The 21,616-nt window shown below is 37.9% G+C and overlaps 4 protein-coding genes across 6 annotated transcripts; 1 reads left to right on the forward strand and 3 right to left on the reverse strand.

Moving 5' to 3' along the window:
* Positions 1–923: 923 nt before the first annotated feature.
* eif4ea (eukaryotic translation initiation factor 4ea) lies at positions 924–5,896 on the reverse strand. Its single transcript, XM_044362994.1, is given in 7 exon segments — positions 924–1,445; positions 2,153–2,292; positions 2,423–2,536; positions 3,428–3,491; positions 3,883–3,978; positions 4,330–4,433; positions 5,786–5,896. Coding segments are annotated over 7 exon segments (741 nt in total). The 5' UTR covers positions 5,894–5,896; the 3' UTR covers positions 924–1,330.
* Positions 5,897–7,164: 1,268 nt separating this feature from the next.
* On the reverse strand, positions 7,165–11,580 carry LOC122989936 (alcohol dehydrogenase class-3). The gene is made up of 9 exons (XM_044362993.1): positions 11,480–11,580; positions 10,768–10,869; positions 10,291–10,432; positions 10,083–10,170; positions 9,650–9,869; positions 8,359–8,619; positions 8,040–8,175; positions 7,513–7,651; positions 7,165–7,371 (listed from the first exon to the last, which is right to left on the reverse strand). The coding sequence occupies exons 1-9, from the start codon at positions 11,495–11,497 to the stop codon at positions 7,347–7,349; spliced, it is 1,131 nt and encodes a 376-aa protein (XP_044218928.1). The 5' UTR covers positions 11,498–11,580; the 3' UTR covers positions 7,165–7,346.
* A 798-nt stretch (positions 11,581–12,378) lies between these two features.
* Positions 12,379–15,374, reverse strand: gar1 (GAR1 homolog, ribonucleoprotein). The gene is made up of 7 exons (XM_044362995.1): positions 15,289–15,374; positions 14,722–14,957; positions 13,750–13,904; positions 13,556–13,615; positions 13,329–13,458; positions 13,014–13,115; positions 12,379–12,911 (listed from the first exon to the last, which is right to left on the reverse strand). Exons 2-7 carry the CDS (start codon positions 14,939–14,941, stop codon positions 12,901–12,903), a joined length of 678 nt encoding a protein of 225 aa, XP_044218930.1. The 5' UTR covers positions 14,942–14,957; positions 15,289–15,374; the 3' UTR covers positions 12,379–12,900.
* Positions 15,375–15,378: 4 nt separating this feature from the next.
* On the forward strand, positions 15,379–21,108 carry LOC122989935 (alcohol dehydrogenase class-3-like). Of its 3 annotated transcripts, none has more exons than XM_044362992.1 (10): positions 15,379–15,470; positions 15,608–15,660; positions 15,857–15,958; positions 16,344–16,494; positions 16,600–16,687; positions 16,784–17,003; positions 18,173–18,433; positions 18,974–19,106; positions 19,943–20,081; positions 20,790–21,108. In XM_044362992.1, the coding sequence occupies exons 2-10, from the start codon at positions 15,643–15,645 to the stop codon at positions 20,845–20,847; spliced, it is 1,170 nt and encodes a 389-aa protein (XP_044218927.1). In that variant the 5' UTR covers positions 15,379–15,470; positions 15,608–15,642; the 3' UTR covers positions 20,848–21,108. The 3 variants fall into 3 exon arrangements, with proteins under 3 accessions (XP_044218927.1, XP_044218926.1, XP_044218925.1); XM_044362991.1 differs by having other exon boundaries at positions 15,420–15,482; XM_044362990.1 differs by lacking the exon at positions 15,379–15,470 and having other exon boundaries at positions 15,491–15,660.
* Positions 21,109–21,616: the final 508 nt, after the last annotated feature.

Consider the following 21,616-nt stretch of genomic DNA (forward strand, 5'->3'; position numbering starts at 1 on the left):
GGTTCATAATTAAAACAGTTTGTTTTGAGAAACACACTTTACTGTACATGTTTATTTACATCTCTCATTTGTACATTTATTGCTCAGAGATATGGGGCAGGGGTTTACATTCAAGGCACAGTTCTATCCCTTTAAACAATGCTCGTTTTGCTTCTGTCATACAAACCAAAATCTGGAATGAAAATTATTATATTATGTAAACTTTCTCCAAGTAGATTATCGTTAAAACCCACATCAAATCAACACGTAAACTTTTTAACTGAACATAACAGACCATAGTTACATGGCTTGTGTGTGTAGGTTTAAAAAAAAAAAAAACACTGAAATATCAAACAATATGCATATTTGGAAAATATCTCCATTACAGACATACTGTGGTACAAAATTATGTTTTCATTACATCTTTGTGCGATTTGAAACTAAAAATTGTAGCAATTTATGTGAAAAAGACAAAACTATACCAACAGCTCAGATTTGAATGGCTAGCTATTATATTGCAGATGATTAGCTATGCTATCTGATCTATTTTTTGTGAGATTTGTAGATCACTATTGGGTGGCAAAGAAGTCAACTTAAAAATCTTAGACTTTTAAGTAGTACCATGTGTACATTTAAATATATTTTTCACTCAAAATAGTGAAGGTGCCACTTTTAACTCTTCTCATATTGCACAAGCTGCTCGACTAAAACTAAACACAGTTCAATCTCAGACCTCCTGTCTGTAATAATGCCAATAAAATGACTATTAGATGATGAAAAGGAGGATGAATTTAAAAAAAAAAAAAGTTTTGTATCAATGTTTTAGTTAAATTCTGAGCTGAACCAAGATGTTTGTTAAATCGCAACCACATCCATACATTTATACTGTAAATTGACTGAGTGGCATGTACAACATTAACAAAAAGCTACAGTTAATACCACAGTAGAATTATCTTTTTACTTTATTTTTTCCTTAATGTTAAATACTTTTAAGAAAAATAACTGATATATACTGAGGGCTGGATAAACCAAATAAACTCTCCAAAAAATATTCATCTGCACTGGAAAATGAAAACTGGACATCAAATATCTTTCACTCATCTTCAGCCCACCACCACAAAAATCATAAAGTTGTCAAATGATAGTGCTACAGTTGAACTACACATGTACTCAAAGACAAAAACTTTGGCAAAGTGTCAACAAATAGGCAAAAAAAAAAAAGAAGTTATTTTTTCCCTCCACTTTACATATTTGTTTGTGGATAAACATGAGTTACATTCATGGAGAAATTACAGAGAATGTATGCTGACAACAGAAAAAAGCATGGCTGATGAATCTGGGTAACGGGTCCTCAGGCTACAAACTTGTTCTTGGTTGTGGAGCCGCTCTTTGTGGCCGTGTCTGCGTGTGATTGGTATCCGATGATCACCTTTGGCGGAACACCTAATCTCTCTTTATACACACGTCTAAAAAGGCAAACAGAAGATAAACATGTAGTGCATATTAGAATCCAAAAATCTTCTGAAACTATCAGGGAGTATATAAGGAAATTGACATATTATTAATCATATATTATAAAATCCCTGCTACTTCTAGTACTGTATCCAGCTGTAACAAACTGCTTTACCAAGGCATCCACTCATGATGGATTTTTAAAAGTATTTAACTCAGAGGAACCTTCCACAAGTCTGAAAATCTGAAACATGATTTTGGGAGATCCCGTCCAGCTGTTAAGCTAAATAGGTGGCTACCACTGCATTAATGACTAAAAATTGAGCAACTTATTCCAATCATTGTGGCTAACCTACATGCTGGGTTAAAAAGCCTTAGCCCTATTTAAAATCATTGCATAAATGAGCAAGTATAAATAGAAATATATCCAAGAATAAAGCACTGAAAATAGGTAAATAGAGCCAATATAGTATATTTTTCTTTTTTGTTTTGATGTCATTTCTAATTACATGATTGTGTACAACTGGATGTTCCAGAGGGCATTGAATATTTGTAAATATTTGTGTACAATTATGTGTATTATGTGGCTAGAAATCTAAGTGAATACATTTGTTAAATGGTCCCTTTAGAGTTTCAGGTGTTATAAATTCAGTGTGACAAATATACCCTTTACTATGACTTACAAACTTATTTAATTTTTTTTTTGAAATCCTCAGCTCACCCTATGTGTGTGATGGCATCTTTGTTTTCATAGTCTGTGGTCCATATTGCTATCTTATCTCCTTTGGCTCGGACATTAATGACGGCGCCACACACGTCGTCACTGTAGTCATCGAAAGCTTCACCCACAAGACACAAGAGCTGCAGGAAAAACAGACATCGTTTACAAATGGCTTGTCAGTGGGGAACAGTTTACCCATGTCAGTTATTGCCAATAGATAAGAATGATTGTATAGTTTAAGTGATCAAAACTTGACAGGACTTAACATACCGTCTCCAACCAGAACCGATCCAGGTCTGCTTTGCGCTGCTGCTTGGACAGAGTTATCAGCCAGCGGCCGCCTCTTCGGTTTCGTTCATCCTCCCACATGGGTTCAATGCCGTCCTGCATCCAAATAAAGGTCAAAGCTAAGAACACTACAAGAATTTCGCAAACTATCCAATGAAATGAATTAAGATCCAACGAAAAAAAAGCTATAATTTTCCCTTTCCTTATAAGTTTCCCTTCAGATCAGGAAGAAGTTAAGGGCTTTTGTAAGTTTCACTGTTTCTCCTCTAAGAGTATAATATATTTGGAAATTTAATACCAATACAATATATGTAAAATACAAAATATATGTAAATTGCACATAAAGATAAACTGCTCCATACATAAAAGGATACATATATTTACTTTGTGTGGACTTGTGGCCAGCTTTGACATCATTTTCTACAGTTTTGACAAGTTGACCACTTTCTCAATTTTGAGTCAGACATGCTTTTTCATGCTAAAAATCAGACATAACATGGATGTCATAACTAAAGATGACAGGAAGGAGAATTTATAAGAAGAAGGAGACCATATAATATTCATATTAAATCATCTAAATAACTTTTTTCCTTAAAAAGATTGTTAGGGTTAGCTCTCTGCTTGTGAGTGTACATGTATAAACAAAAAAGTATGTTCTTGTAACTTATGAGGGGCAACCATTAGCTAATTTATGCACTCAGGTCAAGAGAAGCTCTAAAAATAAAATTAAAAAAAACCTCTTGGTGCCTTTGTAATCAGGTTTCTATTCTAAATCGACCAGAACTGCAAGGCAACAAAAAGATCATCATTTTTCTTTGTGGTCCAAAAAAAAATGAACAGTACAGATGTGAACACAGCCTTAAAAAACTAACACCTGTACAATTCCTCTGACTTAAAAAGAAACATCTATTAGTAATTTATGGTCAGACAGTTTTTGGTTTTAACTGGGTATATTGTACAATGTCAAAAGCAGAAAGTACTCTTTACCTTAAACAGCGAGTAGTCACAGCCAGACATCAAGTTACTTGATAACTGAATGTGATTGTATAATCTGGGAAGGAAGAATAGTTTATGTTAAACAGTATACAACATAAAACCTTAGAGCAGCCTGGCTAACAAACCTGTGCATTATAAATGTTAACCTCTTGGTGACAATGGCACATCAATCAAACTTCAATTTTCACATTACACAGTAAGAAACAGTAACGGTAGGGACAAGAGGCACAAAGAACTACATTTAAGGAGTTAATTCCCAGTGTTACATTTCTTTGTGGTGAGGGGGGGCAAATGTTATTAAACTGTTGATTAATATTATCTGCAATTAATCTTCCTCTCCCAAATGGCTCAACCAATTTTGCAACAAATCCTTTCATGAATAGTCATGATGTTGTGTAATTATACAGCTTTTAGTGCAGTCACATAGAAAGCAATGATATACTCACGCCCAGAAGTCTTCCACTGTGTCAAATTTAGAGATGAGACGAAGATTGGCTTGCCATGTTTTACTTTTGTCATTCTTGAAAAACCAAAGAGCCCATCTGCAAATCAAAGAAGAGTTATTTAGCTATTTTAAGCTAGCTGCATCCTTGCCTTCATGTGCCATGTTGTTCATTGCATAGACAGCTATACATCACTGAGTAGAGCCTGTACCTCAGAAAACGCTATGCAAGCTGTCAAGATTATAATGTCGGAGATACATGACAGATTTTCACCAGCATGTGGCCATTTACCAACAGCGGAACTGTGATGTGATGGAACTTACTCAAATTTCAGCCACAGTTTGTTACGTCAGTCGACTACAGCAAAAATGTTTTGTGTACAGTGTAACTAAACTTTATCACGATACACCTGTCCACGAGGTTTTAACAAGAACTGAACTCTGGTCTTACTTGTTTTGTAATGGATGCTTGATGTATGCTTCAGGACTCACAACCTTTTGAATGGCTGTTTCGCATTTTTCCTTTTCAGGGTTTGCAGGAACTACAGTTGACGCCTGGAGGGGAAAAAAAAGCACAAGGATGTATCTTTAAAAAAAGCACTTTAAAAGAAATGTCAAAGAGTGTTGTGTGGGTTTTTTTTCTTTTTTAAATTCTCTGACTTTGACCTTTTTCTAAGGCAATTACATGAAGAAACTGTTATTCGTTTGACTCAGTCTTATGGCTGCATTTGTGCTGAGGGTCTTCCCAGGTAAAGGTTGTTAAATAACTGGACACCCTGCAATGCAACAACTAAATTGTGGTTTTAAAATTACCATAGAGTTCAATCAACACCTCTCTTACAGTCTCAAAATAAGTATCACAGTAAGCTTCTGTGTATCGCATTAATCCAGAATATAGAGCTGCAACAATTAGTTGTCAACTATGACACTAATCGCCAACTATTTTGATAATGCCTTAATCGTTTGGAGTCCAAATTCTCTGATTCCAGCTTCTCCAATGTGAATATTTTCTTTATTTTTAGTCTTCTATGACAGCAAACATAATATCTTTGAGTTGTGGACTGTTGGTCGGGAAATAAAACATTTGAGAAATGTCACCTTGGACTCTGGGAAACAGTGATCGACATTTTTCAAAGTTTTCTGACATTTTAAAGCCCAAACAACCTACAGATTAATTGATAATGAAAATAACTGTTGCGGCCCTACCAGAGTACAATATATACTCAAATTATCGACCTCAGTTGTATAATTGTAGCATTTATTACAGGATCACAGTGCTGCATTTCAATATGATACAGGTGTCTCTGTATTAACTTATTAATTTTCTAGCCACTACAGCAGTCTATCTAACTTAATGGCATCATTTCAAAACAATTATTATCTTTCATATCGACAAGAACTAACGCTAGCCGACGTTACACTTACTGTCGACATTCCCACACCGGGTGAAACACATCAGACGGTTGACAGGCTGTAACGTTACCGAGGCTCGCTTCCTCTCATTCATCCACAGTTCAGTTCAGGGGGAACGGACTGAGGTATCCACTCGGTCACCACTATTTCCAGCTGGGCTTGTTTCTCCCACCAAGTTTACGACTCTTTATCAACAGTTATTGTCGAGAGTAAAAACGTCACCGACAGCCGTTATGTTAGTAATAACCTCAATAAAAACCTGTTAACGTTCGTCTAAAATGCTAACTTCTCTAATGTTTGGCTAGCGAGTTACCTGTCAGAGATGATAACAAGAAGTTTAAAGAATTACCGAAACTGTCTGTTACTCTGTCAAACCTATCGCTAGCGTGTCTCTTATCTTTTTGTGGTGTACAGACACTGGAGAAGAGCCTTGGCTCGGAGAGTGAAAGCCCAAACTGAACGGTTTAGCTATCAGCGTGTTGCGGTTCACTCACCACCAGAGCGGTCGCCATCTTCTGGAAATCACACTCAGTTTCTTTGGCGTGTGTTAAAATAGCTGATTGGGCCATCTGCTACACACCAACACGCATGCGCAAGATCATGAAAAGTACATGTTGATCCAGAGTATGGGACACAATGTAACTATTTCTCCTTCAGTTATTGATGTAGTATCCATCATAGGCAAAATATTAAACAATCTTAAACTCATCTGAAAAAAAAAACTTTCTAAGCATTTTGTCGTTGAAGTTATAATAGCTGAAAACTGAGCTCCTTTTTGTAGTTTAAATCATTATTTGTATACAATGTAAGGTAATAAGATGATCAAACCAGTGTCAGGCATAAAAAATAAGTTGTGAAATTGTCAGAATGGGGGTACTCAGTTGGGGTTTTATGGCTTATTTGACCAGAGAAGCAGCTTTTTTTTTTTTGCAGTCCAGCTGAATCATCCCAGTCTTTTCTCAGTAGTGCTGATGGTGATGTCAATGTGTTACTGTCCACATAAATGTCAGTGTGTTACATACTGTCTGGTAGGATGACCCAGAGAGCCAACCTGCAATGCACCGAGGTCAGGTTTATTTATATAGCCTTTAATAACTGTCACAATAAGTTTCAAAGGGCTTCGCAGTAGACAGGAAACAGCCAAAGAAACCTTTTTAAATTGGAAACCTTAAATAGGCACAAAAGTAGGAAGAGTACAGATATGCCCAATATAACCTGCTGCAGTATATTTGGGTAAAAGGTTGTGCAATTGCCTTTTTGGGATTCTACACATACTGTTGTCTGCATGTTGAAAACTGGTTACGGTAGCAGGCAGTATAAAGAAAAATGTACAAAGGAGAATGTGACTGCTAGTGCAATTAGGGGTAATTTGGGGGAAAAAAGGCTCTGAAAACATTCCATAAACGCAAGGATCATTCTCAGAAAATCTCTCTGAATTTCCTGATGAGGTGTGTTATTGGCTTTTAGTATATTGTAAGCATAAATAATGTACATACAGTGTATACAGGCTTAGCAGGAATCAACAATGATAAACTGTGCTCCTCTGGGTGACAAACAGTCATGAAATTCATGCACGAGCAGAAAATATTACTGATTAAGTGATCAAAATGATCTTTTATTGAGAATGAAGCTTGTGTGTGATGCTCTCCAAAAGCCTGTGATGACTAACAAAATCCAAATCAAGCATGAAAGCAATGTTTTTAAATATTGCATTGTGTAAACAGTATTCTTAATTTTATTATTGTGTATGTTGTTTTGATATTCAGTTTCTGGAATGCATTTTCTGGGTAAATTGTGTTGCATAAGATCAGTATGCATGAATGCAGTACATACTGTATATGCATATATTAGTAACAAAGAGCAACAAAAAGGAGCATTTTCAAAAGATTTAATGGCACCGTTTAGAACATTTCTAACAGATATTCAGCTGTTAATAAAAATGAGGTTCTAATACTGAAAATGATGTTAACAACAAGTGCAGAGAAGTAAGTGCTGCAACTATGAAATGAGATTGTTTGAAGGCCGGACGTGAAGGATGTCTATGCTTTAGGCACCTCAGAAGGTCAGGACTGTGCGGATGCTGCAATGAGAAAAAAAAAATATAGGTTAAGACATACAAAACTAGAGTCAGAACAGAAAAAAAACACGTAACAAAGAAACAAATATAACATCTATAGAACTTTTATATGCCCCAACGACATGAATGAACTGTTCTTCTCACCTCTTTCCAGCATGCATGAGGTCAAATCCTTCATTAATCTTCTCGAAGGGAAGAGTGTGGGTCACAAACTCATCTACCTTTAACTTCTTATTCATGTAGTCCTCCACCAGTTTAGGAACACTCTCCACACTCTTCCAACCTGGGGGTGAATACCAAAACCAGGTCAACAACTTCAGCAAAACAAAACATGTTGCATGCTAAAGTTTTAAAAACATATTATGCAATCTATAGCAGTTGCATGTCCACCTCAAAGGCTAATAAAATACCACTACAAATATTAATAATATTAATAGTAATAAGACATTTTCTGAGTCTAATTATTTAAAAAAAAGTTTAAGCTACAATTCAAAGTCAGCCCAAGTCATGAACTTTTTTCTAATGAAATGATTATTAAAAGATCTAATCACACACTCATTTTATTCCAGTATGGAACTGCCTTCAGACTCAAACTAAAATTATGCAAAGTTATAACTGCAGCCAGACACCATTAAGCCCTTTATAACAAAGAATCTGCTACAATGACTCACCTCCAAAGGCTGTGCCCCGCCACACTCGGCCTGTCACCAGCTGGAAAGGTCTGGTCGAGATCTCCTGTCCAGCTCCGGCTACACCGATGATGACACTTTCACCCCATCCTTTGTGGCATGCCTCCAGAGCTGCTCTCTAAAACATTCAAATGAGGAAGTTAGTTTTGAGTTTTATAGGCATTACACACTTATGAATTGTGTTTTCATGATGCTTGTGCAACCTGTTTTATATATTGCACACTATGTTTATCTGTATTGGTAACTGCTATATGGCTGCTTGTTTTTCACCATAAAAATGTGAACACAAAGTAAGTCTCACCATGATTTGCACATTTCCAATACACTCAAAAGAATAGTCTACACCGCCATCAGTCATCTCCACCAGAACCTCCTGGACAGGCTTGCTGTGGTCCTTTGGGTTCACAAACTCAGTGGCTCCAAACTCCTTAGCTTTCTCAAACTTTGCAGGGTTGATGTCCACACCAATGATCCTGGTTGCCCCAGCAACCTTACAGCCCATAATAACAGCCAAGCCAACGGCTCCAAGGCCAAACACAGCACACGTGGAACCAGGCTCAACCTGCATGTGCATGAAGAAGAATAGGACAGTTAGATAGATAGATGTACTTTATTGAACCCTAATTGGGAAATTCTCATGTTACAGCAGCAGGTTATCCAGGCGTTGCACAAGAACAGTAGATACACAGTAAATATACATTAGACACTAGAAGAGAGAAATACATATATCTATAGAACAACAAATACAAAAGAATATAAATAGGATAACATACTATATATTAGATAAGTGGTTGATAAGTGAAGTTGCTGAAGTTTTAAAAAAGCAATGAAGTAGAGTAGGAGTATAAAGATGTGCAAATTCACCATGAGCAAAGTTACTGAAGGAGCAAAGCAGAGAGGAGTTTGGTTGAGAAAGAAACTATAAAGCTGAAAGTTCTCTGACAGACAGAGGTGAGGTATTATAGAGAGTTATTGCTTTGGGCAGGAAAGATTTCCTGGATCAGCCCTTGTGACAGCAAAGCAGGACCAGTCTGATAGATAAAGTGCTCTGCTGTTTATCCAGTAGGTGTTGGAGAAGGAGAACTTAAGTATTACCAAATCATTTTGCTAACAGAAAATCTATGTATGAATTATGGCTGATGTCGTCTTATTAATGCACACAAATCAACTGAGCTGGAATTTCTTGAGTTCTCCTACTTGAGAATTATTTTTTTCCTCTTTGATGTAAGCAAAAAACAGGGATTGAAAAGGTGAAGAACAGACATCTATAAGGTCCCAGGTGATGCTTCCTTGTAAAAGATACCATTCAATGTTTTGCTTTTACTCATCAAAAACTTTTCAGGTCAAATCTTAAGACTCCCTTTATTTTCACTTCAAATATGCATGATTAACATTGGAGTGAAAATCACAACCATTGCCAACATTTGCATCTATTTTTATTGCTTCTTTTAGGGCAACACAAACATCTTCTGCATAAGCTTTTAACAATAAAATGTGTCCTATTTCAAATAGTGATTATTTCACTTTAGAAAAACAGTTAAAAAAACAAATGTTACGGCCTTACAGCATGATCTACGGCCTGTGATACCCACCTTGGCAGTATTAAGAGCTGCACCGTAACCCGTGGAAATGCCACATCCAAGAAGGCACACTTTATCCATTGGAGCTTTCTCGTTCACCTTGGCCAGAGAGATGTCAGCTACCACGGTGTACTCCGAGAAGGTGCTGGTCCCCATGAAGTGAAACACTTGCTTTCCCTTGCAAGTGAAGCGTGAGGTCTTGTCAGGGAGCAGGCCCTGGCCCTGGGTTACTCTGGAGGAAGCACAGGGAAAAGATGGTTTCTTTTCATGTGTGTAAGATGAAATTCAATTGATGTGAACTTCAGTGCAGGGCAGGTAGAAGCTCAAACTGAGCTTTGATTTGGTTTCTCTGGGATGGGGGACCTGAGGCTGTGAGTTCAGCTATTCTGCCACAAAGACTTAAATTCATATTGTTAATAAAAGGCAGTCTTTCACTCAACATTACCTAATTTTCTGGCAAAGGTTGGTCTTGGGATTTTTGCAGAATTTGCATTCACCACACTGTGGCACGTACAAAGGGACAACAGTATCACCTTGGTGAAGGAGAGTTGCAAATAATTAAAATCATACATGCATATCATACATAGTTTTAACATTGCATTAATAAATTTCAAGTTTTTTAAGTTTCAGTGTTTAGTCTCGCAGCTCCTTACCGGGCTTGAATTTGGTGACACCCTCACCAACGCTCTCGACCGTCCCAGCGCCCTCATGGCCCAGGATGACTGGGAAAAGGCCCTCAGGGTCACTGCCACTCAGAGTGTAAGCATCTGTATGGCACACTCCTGTGGCAAAGATCTGAGAGGCACCATGTCATTTAAAGATCATGTCAGACACAGTTGCTAGATGCAAGAGTGTAATGTAAAAGATGTTTGCCTTTTCCTCGCATTATTTTAATCACTTCATATTTAAATGAAGTCATACATCAGCACTGACAGAACATAATTATTCCATCCATCACTGTAACAGTCTAGTTTTCAAAGCTTAAAACGTAAGGTTAAGTGTGATGCTTCAAATGGAGACTGTGAAGTAATTATTCTGTTACTTGTGATGGTAAAAAAGTCCAAAACAGGGTAACAAAAGCCAGATAAATTCCAAATTCCTTGCAGCTGAACCTCTAAATCTTGTCTTACCTTAATGCGAACTTCATGGGCCTTAGGAGGGGCCACCTCCACCTCTTCAATGGAAAGAGGTTTGCCAGGTTCCCAGGCAACAGCAGCCTTGCACTTGATCACCTAAAAGCAAAACACGGTGCATATTTCTTTCAAAATGTGTCAAACTGTGCTGCTACAACTTAAGTACCTGCAGCCACAGCTGACGGAGGCTTTATGGTGGCTGACAGCTCAAGCTAGTAGCATAGTGTAGCCTGTGAACTCTGTCAAGGTTCATGCGAGGACAGGCAGTAGTTCCGGTGGTTTGTACTGCTGGAGAAACTGTTAGCGTTCTGCTTTCACTTAGCTTATAAATCATTTTCAGTTTCCACAGATTTCTTTGGTTAAATGAGTGAGACGTGACCGTTCATACATTTTCATCCACTGAAAAAAACAGTTTCACGCTCTTCTAATCACTTGTTTAACTAACCAGAATTAAAAAAAATGCCTCACGCTCTGTGGACAGGCATTCCAGCAATTTTCAAATCCCACTGGCGACTGACTAACCAAAGATCCCTGTTAAGTAGCTAAACAGTGTTTCTTTGTGCTTGTTCATTCATTGCACGCGAATGCACGTTATGTGGAGGAACCTTGTTTTTGTTTACTTGAGATTGGTGCCACCGCAACGACACATGCACAAAATATCCTCGCAATTAAGATGTTTCTTGTGCATTTTGTGGAGAAGTGTACTTACTTTTCCAGCTGTCTCCATGTTCGCTGCTCCAGCAAGTGAAGTGAGGACAGGGCAGGCGGCGCGCGGCCGTAAAGGAGTTAACCTCTGGACCAATCAGAAACGAGACGGCGGAGGCGTAAGCATGACGCGGCGGAGGACAAAAAAAAAAAAAAAAAACAGCCTACTTCAGTCAACACGAGCTAGTCACACATGTGGACAATCCACATCTGGACAATCGCTTCATTTAGTTTTAATAGATATAAATAAACACAAAAATTAGAGCATGAAGTTCATTTGTGACTTAGTGGTAATGTAACAAAAGAAACGGCCATTAAATAAACTCCCTGACAAATGGGCAAACTCCATCCACTGATGAAGACCTTGTGATGCTGTTGAAAAAGCTAGTACTATGACCTTGTTATTTAGGGAGTGAATTCACTTTCAACTTATAGTGCAACCTAAGCTGTGTCCCAAATGCATCAATTCTACATCCTAATTCTAACTCAAAACAGTACACATTTTTTTTTACTTCATTTTTGAGTGTGCTGTTAATTGCATGATGGAAATGGAGAAGGGCGTTGATGTGTGTTGGGGGGGACTAACTTTGGATGGTGGTTAGCTAAATTGCAGTTTGGTTGCTGACATAAGTGTTGTAAACTAATTTAGTTTGTTGACTTCTTGTACACCAACTGCAAAACATTATACCCTTAAGACTCATAGTATACTGTGTACGATTAGCATGTAGTGTGGAATAGGAACATAGTACTACATTACTGTCACTCACTGCAGACCAGGGTTATCTGTTTCTTGATAATACTGAACCATTAAAAACTTCTAGTACCACCTTCGGATGGTACTTATACTCTGCTTCATAATGCCAAAGATTTTGACAAGACTTCAGAATTTAAAACACAGACACATTTACAAAGCACCTTTTAATGAAGGTTGTTAACAAAAACGAGACAATATTCTGCTTCTGCGATGTTTACAAATTATGAGTATTAAAATCTTTTCAGCTAAGAAAGTATGGTCTGATTTCCCCACATATTTTCCATATCTGACAAAAATAATGCATGAAGGTTTGTGAATCTATCTCTTGAAAATTCTAATCAAAGTACAGACATTATGGCCTAACACTAACATAATCAGCACAGGATGTTCAGCCTGTTCACAAAGGGACCCCCTCTGTAAAAGGCTGAAAAGGTTCCCACTATGTTACACTCAAGCATACATATGAACCTTTTAAATAAAAAATAATCAGGATCCATCACTCATTCAAAACTTGTAAAAAATAAAACAAAACGAATCCACTCAAGTAAATAGAGGCAATGTCCACTTTCTTATTCTGAGTCCCCCTAGCCAGGCTCTGGTATGCAGAGCCACCTTCTCGCTTGCGTAGCAGAAGACTGGGATGAGAATCACACCAGACCATCACTGTCAGATCATCTCCCACCTACATGTGAACAAATAAATAAAAAATACAGACATTATACAACAACACTCGTACACAAAAAAAGACATCAAAATATGTTCAGGTCTTGGAAAATGGGCAAACCTCTGAATCCGCGTCCTCCGCCACCTCTGAAGCCGCCTCCACGTCCACCACCTCCAAATCCTCCACCCCTGCCGCCTCCTCCTCTGCCACCTCGGAATCCGCCTGGAAGAAGCAAAGGAGATTATGATGAGAACATCTTCGAGCCAATATTTAAATATTCTTTGTAGAAAAAAAAAATCCACAGCAATTGATAGTGACAGTCTATTTTTGAGTGACCAATTGTGGGAGATCAAGAAGTACTGTTATCATCTGCACATCAATCAACAGTATACACTGGGAATAATAAGGATGATAGAATAAGTTTCGATGCATCACCTCCACGTCCACCACCACCTCTTCCTCCACCTCTACCCCCGCCTCGGCCTCCTCTTGGTGGACCCTTTTCTCCTGGCGGCCTGGGGAGGAATCTCTGCAGCGGGAGGAGCTTCATTGGATCTATGTAAAACTAAACAAGGAGTTGCAAATTACATTCAATTTAGTACACAGAGGCAGTGAAATGCATGAAAGCATAATTTACAAAAGTTATGCAGGTCCCTTCATACCTTCTGCAATTTCTTGAATGAAGATGCCTTCATATTTTCAGAAAGTTTGACTGAAAAATACTGCAAGAACGAGTTGAGGAATGAAAACGATTTTGAGCTGCAAAAATTTAATTACATTCCCAGAAGTAGGCTTTTTTTAACCACAGATTATTTCACAGGTCTGGAGACTGAAATGACAAGAACAGAAAGGATACAAAGTCCCGCAGCTGGCCGAATATCTCATCCACCTTTCCTATCTGCTCCTTGTTTTCCAAGTATACCGGAGCGTTGAAGTAGGGAACCTTGTTTTCATCTGTTGTACATTTACACACAATTTCATCCTCACATGGATGCATGAACTCTCCCAGTGCTGCAGAGCAAAGAGACATAGAAACACAGATATAGTTAGTAGTGCAAGTTAGATATGTGGTTCTGTCCTTCACAACTAAAACCAAATTCCAATGTCCACTATAAAAGTCAGCAAATGCATAAGGGCCCTCTGACTTTTTGAATCATTTTGTGTACACTTTCACCAAGTCTTTGAACCACCAACAATGCAGAGCCTTGTGACATTAAACTGGCAATGACAGTGGAATAATGGAAGCATTCATTATCATACATTACTTTTAATGACTTATGTGTGTTCAAGTCACCAGACAATTCAATAAAGTTGTATGGATGCAGAGTTGTTTGTGCCTGAGCGCAACAAGTACAATGCATTGGCAATATAACATTATCTGTTATTTTTCCCCCCTGATTAATCAATTAGTTGGGTGGTCCATAAAATGTCAAAACAGTAAAAATGTCTATGAGTGTTCCTCAGAGCCCAAGTTGACATCCTCAAATGTCTTCTTTTGTTCGCAACCCAGATGTTCAGTTAACTGTCATATATAAAAATAAACCAGAAAATATTTAAATTTGAGAAATTGAAATCAGAGAATTTAGACATTTTTTTTCTTTAGGGGAAAAAAGACTCAAAACAATTATTCAATGATCAAAATAGATGGCAATGAATCAATTTATAGATTAATTGTTGCAGCTCTACAGTGATTGCACTCATTTTCCACTCTGTCCACTACATAAGCACAACAGGAAGGTATTGTCATCACTTATTATCATTTATTATTCCAGCTTCTGCAACATATTTCCAGCATTAACGTTAGTGGTTTGTGACTTCGTGATCTTACCAACAACATGCTCTGGAGGTCCGTAGTCCTGCTGTCTGTTAAAACCACCTCTGCCACCACCCCGTCCAAATCCACCACCTCTGCCTCCACCATATCCTCCTCCACCTCTGCCTCCACCATATCCTCCTCCACCTCTGCCTCCACCATATCCTCCTCCTCTACCTCCTCCTCCACCACGGTTAAACCCTCCACCTCGTCCACCTCCTCCTCTGAAAGACATTTTTTCTTCAAATTCTCTGTGACAAACAAAGAGGGGGAGAGAGGAAGCCATAAGTCAGATCAAAACAAAGGCAACATTAAACACGTGAAATTATTATAGTCTGGATTTATTAACGCTACAAAGCGTGGTTAAACATTGTGATGTGAGTTCACTGAATTTAACGAGTCAATACAGCGTGGATTCAAGTCACAAGTTCCAGCTAACATGCTAGCTCGTTTCAGGTCATTTTAACTACAAAATCCACGTACGTTTTCTAACTAAAGCCAACACATTATGTAGTGGCTTCAAAATATAAACGTCAAAAAGTTTGCAACCCTATCTATACCCATTAAACATAAAATACTCACATATTTGGACGGCTAGTGGAAGCTACTCTGACTCCGTGTATCTTCCATGCGATGACAACACGTGTGATCACGATCTGCCGTAAAGGTGTTCATCAGCGTCGCACAACCGGGTACTGTCGTAAAGTCACATCGCCTCCTATAAAGGAGTGAGTCACATCAATTGGTCGACTTGTTGTGACAGTGTAAGATATGCGGTAAGCATGACTCTGAATATTTAACTGTTGCTATAACATGATACAAAGTTATTGTTATTATTTTGGACTTTACATATGACGCAGATGTACATATTCTAAAATAATTACTTTGTTGTCAAATACAGGGAATTGTCTTGCTATTAGCCAACGTCGCTCCATAATGTCAACAGCAGGGCAGGTAAGACAAAGAAACTTCATCAACACGTTCATTGTTTGAGGTTTTTTTTTGGTAAAAAGTACAAACTGTGGATGTAGTTGTGTTGATTCTGTCTATTCTGACAATGGTGTCAACGCCCATTTTATGACTCCTGTCATTTGAGCCAAGCTGTAAAAAACACTGTAACTTACAAAATAGTTGTATTTTTCTCTTTCAGGTCATCAAATGCAAAGCAGCTGTTGCATGGGAGTCAGGGAAGCCTCTCTCCATTGAAGATGTGGAGGTGGCCCCTCCTAAAGTCCATGAAGTCCGCATTAAGGTCAGCTGTTTGTAAATGTGAGCACTTGTGAAGCTACACAGCAAAATGTTCAGAGTTAAAAGATGTTAGTTTTTTACATGTATTTAGCCTATTTTGAGTTGTGTTGATGGTGTTAAATTACATCAGAATCATATGTACGCAACAAGAATTCTCTCAGTGACAACTTTACTGAGACCAAGGTTGAGAATTGTGTTATTTAACTGCTCATTTCTTCCAGTTTTGCTTTGATTGTACAGGCGATACATTCAGATAGAAAATGTTTTGATACGTTTCACTTCCTCTGTCTCTGTTTGTTTCCTGTTGTTATGAATATTGCATATACCAAGTACAACCTCCAACTTCCCAAAACTATCAAGAGAATCCATAACGCTACGTATTTGTTCAGATTGTTGCCACAGGTGTGTGCCACACAGACTGGGAATACCTGTATGAGACAGGAAAAGGGATGAAGTTTAGACCGTTCCCATTAGTTCTCGGCCACGAAGCAGCAGGAGAAGTGGAGAGTGTTGGTCCAGAAGTCACCGATTTCTCACCAGGTAAATTATACAGCCCACAATGGACAAATTTGGTTTGGACTCATTCCTTTTTATATAGAACTCTGACTGACACAGTTTTTTTTTTTTGCTCTGTTGTTTTCTTAGGGGACAAAGTTATTCCTCTTTTTCTGCCACAGTGTCAGCAATGTGAACGATGTCTCAGTTCTAAAACAAATCTTTGCAGAAAGAACTGGTGATTTCATTACCACATGTTTATCACACTCAAATTGACGGTTCTGCTTTCATAGCATTTTAACTTGTCATTGTTCCTTTTGTTGGTTTCTTTTAGGGCAAATACACAAGTGGGTGTATTGGCTGATGGCACAAGCAGGATATCTTGCAATGGGCAGCAGGTGTACCAGTTCCTTGGTGTCAGTTCTTTCTCCCAGTATACCGTAGTTCCCGACACCTCACTTGCAAAGATAAGAGCCGATGCACCACTGCACACAGTGTGCCTCCTGGGCTGTGGTGTCTCCACTGGTTATGGCGCTGCTGTTAACACAGGCAAGGTGAGAGCATACAGAACTGCAGGACATATGACATTGTCCAAAGTAGCTGCTCAGTGTTTTTTACTGTACACAGTAGAATTGTAGTTATTTAGGAGAACAGTAGGTGTAATTTCTTCAAAAAAATGTGATTACTCCATACCTACCCAACTATTTAACTATCAATAAGATGAGTACAAAACAAATAGAGGTTGTCAAAAACCTGTAAGACTGATGTGAAATTCTACACATTTTTATCATTTCTACAAACACAACATGAACAGAAGTTCTTCTGAATATTGAACAAAGATAAGACTTCTCACTAACAATATAAGGACAAACTCTTAACTAAAACCTACGTGAAACTGCAAATAAAATTGAAATAATGGCAGTATTCATGGGTACCTGATAAAAATCTGTTCTTTCAAAAATACTCCAGTTGATGGAAAAATGAATCAAGGTGAGTATTAAGTCAAACTCCTTTTATATGTTTGATAATATGTTACATTTTGATATATGTGTTTTATTTAAACTGCACTTTTTTACTAGGGCTTACAAAAAGCCAATAGGGCTTAAAAACCTGATTAATTAAATTCATACTTTCATATAAGAGTAAAATGGTCCAGTACAAGGTAAATAAAAGGTCAAGGCAATCTTTATTTTCCCCAAGGGGAATCATCATCATCATCATCAACAACAATCAACACACAAACAACTCACACAAAAAACATACAATTACATATTGTTATTCAAAAGGCCAACAGCAGCAGGGACAAATAAGTTTTTAAATCTATTGGTCTTACATCTTGGCAGATTATATCTGCGACCAGAACAGAAGCAACCTGAACTCACTGAACAAGGGGTGACTAGGGGCAGCAAGGATTGACTGGGCCTTCTTTGTGGCTCTAACATTGTACACTTGGGAGAGGTCATTTAGATTTGTGCCTGCAATTTTACTGCACATAAAAACTAACAGGGTAGCACAGAACAGACAACTGCTGCTGCTCGTCACCATTAGACCAGCGCTGTGACCAAACGATAGAGCAGGTGATATGTGTGTAATGGACATATTTAGGAGAATAAACTAAACTGTAATATATAAAAGTTGTCTGTAAAAGTGTTGTAAAGTATTCTTAAACAAATTGATCTTAAACAACTTTCAACTGACTGACTCCCAAATTGTGTGCATCCAGGTCGAAAAAGATTCCTCGTGTGCCGTGTTCGGGCTTGGAGCTGTTGGTCTGGCTGCCATCATGGGCTGCCAAATTTCCAGGGCAAAAAGGATTATTGGGGTTGACATCAACCCTGACAAGTTTGAGAAAGCCAAAATGTTTGGAGCCACTGAATTCGTCAACCCCAGAGAGCATAGCAAGAACATCCAGGATGTTCTGGTAGAGATGACAGACGGAGGGGTGGACTTTGCTTTTGAGTGTGTCGGTAGTCCAGCTGTCATGGTGTGTGTCTCAATCTTGTTTGAAGCTTAAATTGTATTTTATGTCTCATTTTTATTTCATGAAAATTCAGTTCTACAGGTACAGCAGGGAACCTCTATATGGCTATGCAGTGTCAGTACACAGAAAGTCTTTTTCTAATAATAAGTAATAATAAGTTTATTTAGCATAGCACCTTTCACAGAAATGAAATTCACAAAGTGCTTCACAGGAACAAGAGTTGAAAATAAGACCATAAAAACATACATAGTGTAAAAACATATGCCACAAGTTAAGTTAGTTAAGTTATGTGGTACATAAACTCAGATCTAATCAGAAGTTCTGCAAAAAAAAGCCTTCCTAACCTCCTCGTCCATTTGATAATAGCAATCACTCATCCGCTGATAGCAATAGTTTCTACACAACCATTCACCTGAGTTTACACAATGTTGAAACTGTGTTATCCTTTTTTCATATTCTTGTTTCACCTGACTCTGTGTACATACGGTATAAAGCCTTTTAAAAGGGGTATTAATTAGACAACTGTTGTTTGTGTTGTCCTAGACCTCTGCGCTGGAGTCTACAACAGATGCCTGGGGCCTGTGTGTCATCGTTGGGTGGACAGAGACAGAGGCAATGAACGTTGTGGTTGAAAAGATCCTGATGGGACGCACATTGAAGGGGACATATTTTGGAGGTGAACTTAAAACAAGTTAACAAGCTCCTACCTATAGGTTGCACAACTTGTGTAACTTGCAAAATAGATATTGTGAAAAGTTCAAGTTCAAGAAACACTGTGTAAGGTCAACTGTTGCATTTCTGAGCCCAATGAGAGAAAATGCCAATCAAACCTCACTGGTAATCATGTCTTGATTAGGGCTATAACTAAAGATTTTTAACTATTATCGATTAGTATATTGATTATTTTTCATTTAACTGATGAAGCCCATCACAAATTTACAGAGCCAAAAGTAACAAAATTTGCAATGATACCATATAAAACAGTATTCAGTAAATTGTTTCAGCTGTAGTCTTGACTAAAGGCTTTATGCTATTGTTCAACAAAACCAGTTTCTCCACTAATAGTAGCTGCAGTAGACCAAAATACAAAGCAGCCACTAGGCATGTTGTATCATGTCACAAGGTGCAAGACCACATTTTGAAACTACGTACATGCATAGTATGTAACCATATGCGACAAGTCTGCACCTTTTTATTATGCTTGTCCATTGTCTTTCTAGGGAGCACAGGAAATCACTAAATAAAGTAGAAAATGAAGGAGACTGAGGGAAAGTGTGTCCACTAGCAGTAAAACACATAATCACAAACTAACATCTAATAAACTCTGAATATCAAAGATCTTACACTATAAGAGTATTCAAGGATGCGTATGTCCTTATAGTCATTTAGGGTAACATAATATAAATTATACTAAAAGATGGTAAGAAAAGTGCTTTGCTCAGGGATTCATTGATGGCCTCTATGCTGTGAGGTCTATGTAATGAGGACTCTGTTTATGATCCTCTTCAAAAGGGTGGAAGAGCGTGCAGGATGTGCCTAAACTAGTAGACGACTACATGAACAAGAAGCTGAAGCTGGATGAGTTTATCACCCACAAACTCCCACTGGATCAAATCAATAAGGCTTTTGAACTTTTGAAGCTTGGGACAAGGTAAGACCTCTGATTTATTTGTGACTGATAGTGTGTTTCTTTCTTTGATATGTGTGTACTTGTATAACTCAAATTGTGGGGACCATAATCTCTTCACACAGTCACATTTTGGTGAGTCACCTCCATCTAGGGTTGGTGTTAGGAACATATTGGTTTGGGTTTAGGTAAGGGTGAGTATCCATGAAATTAATGAAATCTCCTTAGTGAAGAAAATAAGTGTGTGTCAGAACAAACCATGTCAAAATGCCTTATTTGGTTATAATACACACCGCTCTCATACAATGACCGCAGCATCCTGTTAAACTTCTGTATACATTTCCTGTGCAGCATTTTCATTTCCTAAATAGACTGACCCATCAGCAAGTTTGTCAAACAGCTGCGGGACAGTCTTTGTAAAGTACCTCTGCTCCTTTTTATCTTGAATTCCCATTTTTAATTGAATATCTGTAATATAAATGACTTTTGTTGTGGTTTTCCAAACAGGAGAGGTGTTTTGAATTTTATAAATTCTTGGAAACATATCAAGAATTTTACAAATGTCTCATTTTGCAGAAATTTGTTCAATACTGTATATATTGTTGTTATTATATATTGTGTCTGTCTATATTAAATGTTGGGTCTGGTGGGAACTACTCTATCTATCTAACAACTATATCTCATGACTTAGATATAGTGGTTTTAGTCATGTTTCCTCTTTTTTTTTTTTAGCATCCGTACTGTAATCAGTCTTTGGCCAGAGAAGGCTAATCCTGAGGTGGCTTCATGAGTAAGGGCTTAAGCTGTGGAAAGAGACTACTTGATAAGAAGATCATCGCCATAATGATATTTTGCATAAAATTCAGCAATTTATTCTTGATCTCTGAAGATTATGCTCATTTTCCTAAAAGATATTGATTTTTCCCTGCTTGAATTTGTAGCAAATAACCAAATTGGCCACTAGATGGCAGTCTTGTGTCATGAAAAAGCATCTGTATGTGTCCATGAATACAATCTAACTTTATAAAGACGTTGCTTTTCTATCTGCAAATGATTCTGCCTTTTAATTCAGATTAAATACTGAGGGTTTTTTGTGTTTCTTGTTGATCACTGGCTCGATTAAAAGGGAGAAACATCACGGGATGTTCAGTGTACTTATGTTAAGTGTGAAGATATGTACATCACCAGTAATATCAAGACAGATTCTCTCTACATCTGTCATACATGGAACTGCAGTGATTCTGGTCCTGATATCAATATGAAGTGATAGTTGGAATTAAATATCCTTGTATATGGGATGAGGTAAAAGACACAGGAACCAAATGGCTGAATCTGTCATCATGGAAAAGTATCAGCTTCATGTGGTCAGGCTTACCAAATTTCGTCCTTGGTAATATTATATATTGATTTAATAGGGAGTCAATGAGAAGGGCTAAAATAGCAGTTGTGGACTGTCAGGACAGAAGACAAAAGGTTGTTTGGGGGAAGGCCTCCCTGTGAAGGACTGAAATAACTGTCTGAAGGAATTTGTTTTATTGAAGTTCCATTCAGATCAAATG

The sequence above is a fragment of the Thunnus albacares genome, chromosome 10 (genome assembly GCF_914725855.1).
Source record: "Thunnus albacares chromosome 10, fThuAlb1.1, whole genome shotgun sequence".
Classification (NCBI taxonomy): Eukaryota; Metazoa; Chordata; class Actinopteri; order Scombriformes; family Scombridae; genus Thunnus; species Thunnus albacares.